We start from the raw sequence: 10544 nt of genomic DNA on the forward strand, positions 1-10544 counted from the left end.
AGTGGGGCTAGAGAGGGTGGAGAGAGACGAGAAGCGAGAGAGAGGTAGAGAGGGTGTTTGTGAGGAGAGAGAGAGAGAGGTAGAGGGGTTGAGCGAGAGAGAGAGCGGTAGAGCGGGTGCGAGAGCAGAGCGCGAGGTAGCGACGGGTGTGAGGCTCTCTCTCTCTCTCTCTCTCTCTCTCTCTCTCTCTCTCTCTCTCTCTCTCTCTCTCTCTCTCTCTCTCTCTTTCTTACTCTCTGTATATATCTCTCTCTCTCTCTCTTACTCTCTGTATATATATCTCTCTCTCTCTCTTACTCTCTGTATCTCTCTCTCTCTCTCTCTCTCTCTCTTTCTCTCTGTATATCTCTCTCTCTCTCTCTCTCTCTCTTACTCTCTGTATCTCTCTCTCTCTCTTACTCTCTGTATCTCTCTCTTACTCTCTGTATCTCTCTCTCTCTCTTACCCTCTGTATATCTCTCTCTCTCTCTCTCTTACTCTCTGTATCTCTTTCTCTCTCTCTCTTACCCTCTGTATATCTCTCTCTCTCTCTCTTACTCTCTGTATCTCTCTCTCTCTCTCTCTTACTCTCTGTATCTCTCTCTCTCTCTCTCTTACTCTCTGTATCTCTCTCTCTCTCTCTCTTACTCTCTGTATCTCTCTCTCTCTCTCTCTCTCTCTTACTCTCTGTATATCTCTCTCTCTCTCTCTCTCTTACTCTCTGTATATATATATATATATATCTCTCTTACTCTCTGTATCTCTCTCTCTCTCTCTCTTACTCTCTGTATATCTCTCTCTCTCTCTCTCTTACTCTCTGTATCTCTCTCTCTCTCTTACTCTCTGTATCTCTCTCTCTCTCTTACTCTCTGTATATCTCTCTCTCTCTTACTCTCTGTATCTCTCTCTCTCTCTTACTCTCTGTATCTCTCTCTTACTCTCTGTATCTCTCTCTCTCTCTCTTACTCTCTGTATATCTCTCTCTCTCTCTCTTACTCTCTGTATCTCTCTCTCTTCCTCTCTGTATATCTCTCTCTCTCTCTCTTACTCTCTGTATCTCTCTCTCTCTCTCTTTCTCTCTCTTACTCTCTGTATCTCTCTCTCTCTCTCTCTTACTCTCTGTATCTCTCTCTCTCTCTCTCTTTTACTCTCTGTATCTCTCTCTCTCCCTGTATCTCTCTGTATCTCTCTCTCTCTCTCTCTCTCTCTCTCTCTCTCTCTCTCTCTCTCTCTCTCTCTCTCTCTCTCTCTCTCTCTGTGTATCTCTGTCTCTCTCTCTCTCTCTCTCTCTCTCTCTCTCTGTATCTCTGTATCTCTGTATCTCTCTCTCTCTCTCTCTCTCTCTCTCTGTATCTCTGTATCTCTGTATATATCTCTCTCTCTGCATCTCTGTATTTCTGTATATCTCTTTCTCTCTCTCTCTGTATCTCTTACTCTGTATCTCTCTCTCTCTCTCTTACTCTCTGTATCTCTCTCTCTCTCTCTTACTCTCTGTATCTCTCTCTCTCTCTCTTACTCTCTGTATATCTCTCTCTCTCTCTCTTACTCTCTGTATCTCTCTCTCTCTCTCTCTCTTACTCTCTGTATATCTCTCTCTCTCTCTCTTACTCTCTGTATATCTCTCTCTCTCTCTCTTACTCTCTGTATCTCTCTATCTCTCTCTCTCTCTCTTACTCTCTGTATATCTCTCTCTCTCTCTCTCTTACTCTCTGTATATCTCTCTCTCTCTTACTCTCTGTATCTCTCTCTCTCTCTCTCTCACTCTCTGTATATCTCTCTCTCTCTCTCTTCTCTCGTTTTCCCTCTCTCTCTCGTTTTCTCTCTCTCTCTCGTTTTCTCTCTCTCTCTCTCTCGTTTTCTCTCTCTCGTTTTCTCTATCTCTCTCCCTCGTTTTCTCTATCTCTCTCTCTCGTTTTCTCTATCTCTCTCTCTCGTTTTCTCTCTCTCTCTCTCTCGTTTTCTCTCTCTCTCTCTCTCTCGTTTTCTCTCTCTCTCTCTCTCTCGTTTTCTCTCTCTCTCTCTCTCTGTATCTCTGTATCTCTGTATCTCTGTATCTCTGTATATCTCTGTATATCTCTGTATATCTCTCTCTCTCTCTGTATATCTCTGTATATCTCTGTATATCTCTGTATATCTCTCTCTCTCTCTGTATATCTGTATATCTCTGTATATCTCTGTATATCTCTGTATATCTCTCTTTCTCTCTCTCTCTGTATCTCTCTGTATATCTCTCTTTCTCTCTCTCTCTGTATATCTCTCTTTCTCTCTCTCTCTGTATATCTCTCTTTCTCTCTCTCTCTGTATATCTCTCTTTCTCTCTCTCTCTGTATCTCTCTGTATATCTCTCTTTCTCTCTCTCTCTGTATCTCTCTGTATATCTCTCTTTCTCTCTCTCTCTGTATCTCTCTGTATATCTCTCTTTCTCTCTCTCTCTGTATCTCTCTGTATATCTCTCTTTCTCTCTCTCTCTGTATCTCTCTGTATATCTCTCTCTCTGTATCTCTCTGTATATCTCTCTTTCTCTCTCTCTCTGTATCTTTCTGTATATCTCTCTTTTTCTCTCTCTCTCTGTATCTCTCTGTATATCTCTCTTTCTCTCTCTGTATATCTCTCTTTCTCTCTCTCTCTGTATCTCTCTGTATATCTCTCTTTCTCTCTCTCTCTGTATCTCTCTGTATATCTCTCTTTCTCTCTCTCTCTGTATCTCTCTGTATATCTCTCTTTCTCTCTCTCTCTGTATCTCTCTGTATATCTCTCTTTCTCTCTCTCTCTGTATCTCTCTGTATATCTCTCTGTATCTCTCTCTCTGTATCTCTCTGTATATCTCTCTTTCTCTCTCTCTCTGTATCTCTCTTTCTCTCTCTCTCTGTATCTCTCTGTATATCTCTCTTTCTCTCTCTATCTGTATCTCTCTGTATCTCTCTCTCTCTGTATCTCTCTGTATCTCTCTGTATCTCTCTCTCTCTCTGTCTCTCTCTCTCTCTCTCTCTCTCTCTCTCTGTATCTCTGTATCTCTGTATATCTCTCTCTGTTTCTGTATCTCTGTATCTCTGTATATCTCTCTCTCTCTCTGTATCTCTCTCTCTCTCTCTCTCTCTTCCTGTCTTTTTGTGTCTTTCATTTATTTCAGTTGATATTTTTAGTCATCAAAAACAGATAAAGTAATAAAGATAGCATTCATAAAATGAGATTTTATTTATTTCTCTTATATACTTAATCATGCAGCGCTTCCTTTGATGTCTTTATTTATTTATTATTTTTTTTTATGTCTGAATGCCAATTTTCTTGTTGTCTGGTCTTTCCTGTTTTCATTCTTTTATTTTTTTGTTAATGCATTTGTCATTTCAGCACACTGGTAAATACTATAAACTTAACTGCAGTGGCTTTCAAATGGGACTTTTTCTCACAATTATCTGAATCCCTTGTATCTGGTCCCTTAGAATGCTGGATTTCAATATTTTATACTAAAATTATGTCACTCATAGAAGTACTTGCTTTTGAAACAGTTATTTGTAGCAGTTTATTGGGAATGCATACAAGCAGATAGGAGTGCATGTTAAATATGAGGTAAAAATTCAGCTCTGTCATTCCTTGCTTAAGTAACTGTAAATAGATTTCTCAAATATAAAGGGTCAAGTGTTTGCCATGGCTACTGGCAAAGGCCGAAAACCTCTATTACCAGAATATACAGATTAGACATTTGCTGGCCTTTGCTGGAGTACAAAAGGCTAAAGGCTTATCTTTCTCTCTCCTTTCAGCACAGCCTACAATATAGCCTTGTCATAAGTTAGTCCAAGTATTGTCTTATACATTTTTTTTTCTTTCTTTGCTTTGCCTTGCTTTCCTGTGTGCTTTGAATATTGGAGGATATAAACAAAAGTTGAGTCCTTGTCAAAGCATTTTTATTGAAATATATTGAATATATCTTACATTGTGAAACTTTAGCTTCTTACACTAATATTAATATCGTATCAAGGAACACGTTTGTTTATAATTAAGTTACCAGATGCACCATTGAAGCAATAATGAGAGGCTGAGAGCCAAGGTTCCACTAAGAAGTAATGGGCATTGCATAGTACTTAGCCCCCTTTCACAATGTCCTATCAGGTCAGGAGTCCATTTCCCACTCATTGGGGTGACAGGCTGCTCACCCGATCATAAGCCAAAGAACTAATTTACCCCCAGTGCCTTACTAAACTTTTATCAAACATTTTATCCATTGTGAATTAATGAATGGACATGGCAAGTACATACATGCCCTGCCCACAGCGAGTCTAATTTGTTCATAGTATTTACACATAGATAGCTCCACAAGTCCTTAGTCACCAAGGAAAATTACTAATCCTAGCTCTCCCACCTCTTTACCCTTTTGCTTTGGAAATTGATAATCAATATTTTATTGTATTTTTATTACTCTTCATATTGTTAATAACACTATAGTTTCAATAAAAGTAATAACAGCATTGAAATTAAAAGCATTATAAAAAATAGCTCATGGAAGGGGAAAGTCAGGTGAGGTCGTGTAGGCTGCTAATTGACCCCTTTGGTGGCTGAGCATTTGTGGAGCTGTCTCTCTGAAGATACATTTCACAAAACAATACTAAAGTGAACATCACATTTTCTTTGCAGCTATGGATTAACTTAATATGCTTCTGTAGACTGCGTATGAGTTTTTGTTAGTAAGATATAAATTTAATATTCTGATATTCTTACAACTCTATATAGAGAAATGGTTTTGCTTGAAGAAATGTATGCTTCCAGATATTTCTGTTATGAAAAGGAAATGTAGATCTAGTTTCTTTTTCACTAGAAAGAAATAAAAAATAGTAAAATGCTATACTTTTAATTTATGAATATTTCTTATCAGATTTGATGTTGCTATTCTACAGTCTGGTAGCAATGTCTGCTGTTCTTATATTTGATCAGTATTGTCATTTACTTCCTTAATAAGATTGAAAAGTAATATCTAACTTCTTTTTCAGATGGTGATTCTAAGTGATTTTTCCACAAAAGCAAAGCCTAAATGAGACGATGGAAGAGGAAGAAAAGGGAAAGAATGAAACCCAACCCTTCACTGCCAGAGGCTTCTATGGCAGAACTCAGTCACAGGACCAAGTGCTGCTGCGCATTGCCAAGACCAGAAAACACCTCAAACAGAGACCTCTAGTAAGCGAGTACAGACCTGGGATTTTGGGTCCACCTGCCACCTGGAAGACCTTCCGTCGCCAAGCGGATGCCATCAAGTTTGCCCAGGTGCAGGGGAATGGCCTCATGGTGTTCTCCTTTGAGGGGGAAGCGCTTGGCCAGGGGGGCAAGAGGAATTTTGTGGTGACGCACCCGAAGATGATGTGGATCCATCAGTGCGAGCGCAGCCCCACTCAGAGGTGTACGTATGAAGTCATCCAGGAGAACTCTGTATGTAAGCTTTACTTCGACCTTGAGTTCATGTACTTGCACAATCCTGAGAATGATGGTGTTCAGATGACCAACACATTTATTAAGATAGTATGCCACTTTCTCCTCAAGGAGTTTGGGGTATGCTGTAACCGCAAAGATATTATTGACTTGACTAGCTATTCCTTTGCAAAATTTAGCCGTCACTTGATTTTTAACATTCCAGGGGTGGCCTTTGCTAATAATATTCATGTTGGAAATTTTGTTATCATGATTTGCAATCAGATAAGAACCTGGGCAAGGGAAGGTATGAAAGAAATGCCTGGCTTTACATTCAGTGATGTGGAAACCCTATTTGTAACAGATACCAAGGGAAATAAAGGACTATTTTGTGACGAAGGAGTGTACACGAAGAACAGGAACTTCAGAATTCTACGTTCAACAAAATTAGGGAAAAACGCACCTTTGGTGGTAGCTCAAGAGAATCAGTATGTGTTACTGACAAAAATGGGAGGTTGTGCAGAGGAAATGCTCTTCCTGGATTCTCTGGTGACAACAGTCAGAGAGAGCCCCAAAATCTTGACTTTTGGAGACGATGGGATAAGAAGACCGAAGTGCAGACAGAAGGAGAAAGAAGGTGCAGGCCCGGGGATGGAAGGGTTCAGCCACTCTCCGTACCCAGAGATTGACAGGTACATTCAGAGTATCCTTGGTCATGGTTACATCCGCTGCTGGTTTTATTTCCCACAAAGTGAATTGCTGGTTTATGAAATCGCCAATAATAGGTTCTGCCACAACATTGGTAGGGAGCACAAGAGCAATGGGGTAATGTACGTTGCAAACTTGAAACTAGCTGTTTATTATCAGAAATGTCACGACTCAGACTGCCAGGAATACCGATCAAACCCCATTCCACTTCCAGAGTCGACGGTATTCTGGAAGAAAATGGGAGAGGAAGAGGTGCTGGAGTGGATCCAAGACTCTCAGAATGGTGCAAATGACATTTGGGATGACAACGATGATGACGACAACCTTCTAACCATGGCAGCCACACAGGTTGAGAACGAGCATAACATTGATATTATGGAGGTGGCAGCTACAGAGTTTGAGAATGAGGAGGATGATAATCTTTTACTCATGGCAGCTGCGCAGGTTGAGAATGAGTATCTGTCAGACAGCAAGTTGACTAATACTGTAAAAAAGTTTGAAATGTGGGATAAAATTGATGAGATGTCTCTATCTTCACTGAGCAGGCAGAGTTCTCAGAAGAGCAACCCTTGGGACAGGCTGTCCCTCATGTCATCTCCAAACAGTTCCTTTTTTGACGAGTCTTCACAGAAATCCCTTGACGATTGCAGAACAAATCTTTGCCCGGAAACTTTCATTACAGACCAGAAAGTGCGGCAGAACCCAAACATGTATGATTTTGAATCGGACGAAGAGTTTGCAAGTGCCGCAGCCAAAGTTGAAGATGAGCTTCAAAAGCAAACTGGGGATGAAGTGGAATTCAATAGCTGTGGTCTTGACGATGACGACTTTATGCTGCCATAAATTTGAATATGAAAAATTCTCTATTGCATGATATATTATAGATTTATTTTCAGTAAGTAAGGAAATTAATAAAAGTTTTTAGAGTACCTTTACTGTTCTGGTACAAAGTTATATATTGTGAACAAAGGTTTTAGTAATATATATTTATTTTGTTAGTTATTACTGGTCTGTCATGTATTAATATACTCATTTGTAGTGTAAAAAAAGCCAAGGGAAATTAATACAAAGTGCTTTACACATTTTACAGTGATAATGATGAAACTGTATTATAGTAAACGTAGCATGAGCAGGCTTTGACAAGGGATTGTGTATCCAAGAGAATAATATAGAAATTTGACAGAGCTCACATTTATTAATGATGCTCGCTTCAGAAATGTTAATCTTTCCTATGTGTTGTTGGTAACATAAAAGAGTTGCTTAATGAGTTACAAATTATTTTGTGGTTTAAAACTAATTTGCCTCCAATTTGTAGTTAAATTATTATGGAATTTCTTTTATTTTTGTTAACATTATTTACCATATAAGATCTAAAGTAATCTGACTTAGATCAAGATCACTCAGTGATATAGCAAACAATTGATTGGGAAATCACTGTTGTTTAAAATTTTATAAAAGAAAAGGAATAATAGATGTCATATATCCTTTACAATATAATTTAGGACACTTCTTCTTAAAAGAAGACCATCGAGACACTAAGACAATACATGCACGCATTCAAAGGTGTTCTCAGATCAATTGCCTGAATATGCAAGTTTAAACCTTCATTTTGTAACATCATCATTACTAAAGTCACATTATTGCATTCTATCTCACGACAGTAGTGTATTAATATGAATATATTAATGTTTATATGCACATGAGAGTTTAAATTAACAAACCATTTGATCAATGCATGTTTGGACAATTGGTTTAAAAATACTTTAGGATGCAGATACTCTCATTTAGGTCTACTTGAATTCTAGCAAATAGTCATACAGTGTTTAGTCAAATGTCATGTACTTTTCTCACTATTTTTAGGATTGGATATAAGCTCATATTTCAGGTTATATTACTTGTGCAGTGATTATGTAGCAAGAACAGTCCAGTGGGCAAATAAAGAGTTTGTTACAGAAGTCATTCCAATATAAAAAATGTGAATTATCCATTGAAAGTATTGAATATAGATATTTATATGGGGACAACAGTCAAAATTTGTAAAATTTCCAATGTTTTTTTTTTTTTTTTTTTTTATCAAACTTCATGTTTAGATATGTTTACTTGTTATGCCATATTTCAAATATGTGATGCTGGTAAATTTATTAAAAGCTTTATTGGTAAAAATGTTTAAATAATGCCTTTCAAATACCATCATCAGAAGATTAGTATTAACATTAATCCATCTATAAAAAAATAAATGTATAAATATTGAAGTTGTGCTTTGACTTTCACTTTATATCTGCTAAGGTTGAAGATGCTTTATTTACTGAACAGACTCAAGAAGGAAAAAGGGACAGAGAAGAAAGGCGAGACCATCAAAATGGAAACTGCAAGAGCGATGTCTAGTATTTTTCATCATAAATTTTACCAAGAATATCTTTCCATTTTCTTCACAGGTTAATAAATAGTCTTATATTTAGTTCTCAATTTATGAAAAATAAAAAGTACAAAACAGTCTGTCTCAGGCCAATAGTTGTGTACCAACACCAGCACCTTTTTAGATACAGGGAAAAGCTCTCCCTCTTGTCCGTACATCAAAGGAAAAACAAATAAGCAACTGGGACTATAACTTTAACTATAAATATATATATATATTTATATGTCATGCTTTTCTTCCTCAGTGTTCTAAATTGTCCTTTAACTCCTGAATTCAGCCTATAATGAGATATAGGATACAATTTACCTTTATAACAATATGAACAGCTGAATGTTTTTAAATTACATAAAATGGAAAGAAGATAAAAAGTGAAGAACGAGAAAACACACCAATATGCCCAAGGTCTTTCCTCTGTATTGCTTCTTTAGGGCAATGCAGCGAAGAGGCCTGCGACATATTCAGGTGTTTTCTTGTTCTTCCCTTTGTTGTTCTATTTGCAAATTGTTTGACATGAATTCCACACATTAAAAGAAGAAGAAAAGAAAATAAAAAAAAATTAAGATGGCTTTACACAAAATATGTGAAATTTAAAGCACCATCTATCTAACTATAAATCTGAAAAATTATAAATTTAACAAAAATAATATACAATTCTATGAATATTATTAATAATCATGTAACAATAAATCTAACAACATTATAATAAAAACAACCTCATACATTCCCTAATTTCATGACTCAAATCACTAATCCTTACATGAAAAAAATACAATTTTCTAGTAATACATTTTCTCTTTTACTCTTAGGTGTAATTATTCCAATATCAACCAAAGGCAATACTATCACATATTTAATTTTCTAATTAAATAGTTTAATTAAACATCTTAATATAAGTCACATATAGTGTTCCAGTATAAATTCTGTTTCGAATGTGGTCCCTGCAATGAGCATTGATACAGAATAAAAAAACGACATTATATATTATATTAACTTGAAAATTATTTAATCTGTACCATTACCTACCCCCTTTAAAATGGAATGTATAAAATAAGGCGATTTGAATACTTATCACATAATGAAGAGGAACATATCAAACATTTCATTGAAAGTACACATAAAAGATAAAGAGAGAGACAGAAAGAAAAAAAGTCGATCCACTAATGAAGTTTAAAAAACATTGTGGAACTATTTACCATTTTCCTCTCAGGTTACCAACTGACACTAACTTCTAGAGTTTAGACGCAGCTCCTTCGTCCAATATCCAAATGAGTTCTCCATTAATAGGCTTGACCATTCCGGACGGCAGTGCTTCTCCATCTCCAAGAATACGCTGAAAGTGCAGTCACACAATAATAATAATAGCACAATAAGGGGTGGGGGATGGGGGGGGGGTAAAGGAGTTGGAGAGGGAGAGAGGGAGGGGGAGGGAGAGGGGGGGAGATAGGGAGAGGGGGGGAGATAGGGAGAGGGGGGGGAGAGGGAGACGGATAGGGAGAGAGGGAGAATATACAAGACATTACAAGTAAAATAATCAGCACAAATCTTTTAAAAAACAGTTGTCTAGTAGTCTGCCAATAGTTGGCAACTGTAGTATGAGAAGGAAGAAAGAGGGATGGGGAGACGGAGATAGAGGAGGAGAGAAAGAGGGAGATACCAAATTTTCCTCTTACAAGCTCTATAATCCAGCTGAAGGCAATAATTATCAATGACTTTTGAAATACTGCTAATGTGCAACAGCCTATCATATCAGGTTCTCTATACCCAATCTAAAAGAAGAACATAACAGCTGACCCCTTCCCCTTGATAATCATAACGTAATGCAAACAACAGTTAATTACAATCGAGCCTCACCTTTACCATGTCTGCTTTCCCTTGGCCAGCCATTGCAAATATGCAACAGCGTGCTTTGTTGATCACTGGGAAAGTCATTGTGACGCGGCACGGGGGTGGCTTGGGGGAGTCGCTGATGGGTGCGATCCACAGCTTGTCCTCTTTCAGCAGTGCATGGCCTGTAAACATAAATCATATATATTTAAGGTATTTACTA

At 37.5% G+C, this 10544-nt stretch overlaps 2 protein-coding genes across 2 annotated transcripts in view; one reads left to right on the top strand and one right to left on the bottom strand.

Annotated features, from left to right (window-relative positions):
- Nucleotides 1-3870: 3870 nt before the first annotated feature.
- Nucleotides 3871-8154, top strand: LOC125039890 (DNA-directed primase/polymerase protein-like). Its single transcript, XM_047634245.1, has one exon. The coding sequence runs from the start codon at nucleotides 5011-5013 to the stop codon at nucleotides 6922-6924; it is 1914 nt and encodes a 637-aa protein (XP_047490201.1). The 5' UTR covers nucleotides 3871-5010; the 3' UTR covers nucleotides 6925-8154.
- Nucleotides 8155-8535: 381 nt separating this feature from the next.
- LOC125039891 (6-phosphogluconolactonase-like) overlaps nucleotides 8536-10544 on the bottom strand; it is an 11763-nt gene continuing 9754 nt past the window's right edge. The window contains exons 4-5 of the mRNA XM_047634246.1: nucleotides 10349-10506; nucleotides 8536-9827 (exon numbers count right to left, since the gene is read on the bottom strand). Of these exons, the coding sequence (XP_047490202.1) occupies nucleotides 9726-9827; nucleotides 10349-10506 (260 nt within the window). The 3' untranslated portion in view covers nucleotides 8536-9725. The remainder of the gene's footprint in view (nucleotides 9828-10348; nucleotides 10507-10544) is intronic.

Source organism: Penaeus chinensis, chromosome 28 (assembly GCF_019202785.1).
Source record: "Penaeus chinensis breed Huanghai No. 1 chromosome 28, ASM1920278v2, whole genome shotgun sequence".
Lineage (NCBI taxonomy): Eukaryota > Metazoa > Arthropoda > Malacostraca > Decapoda > Penaeidae > Penaeus > Penaeus chinensis.

What these genes read in the sequence shown, in the direction of transcription:
- LOC125039890 (XM_047634245.1), top strand. Translation starts at nt 5,011, where the DNA reads ATGGAAGAGGAAGAAAAGGGAAAGAATGAAACCCAACCCTTCACTGCC.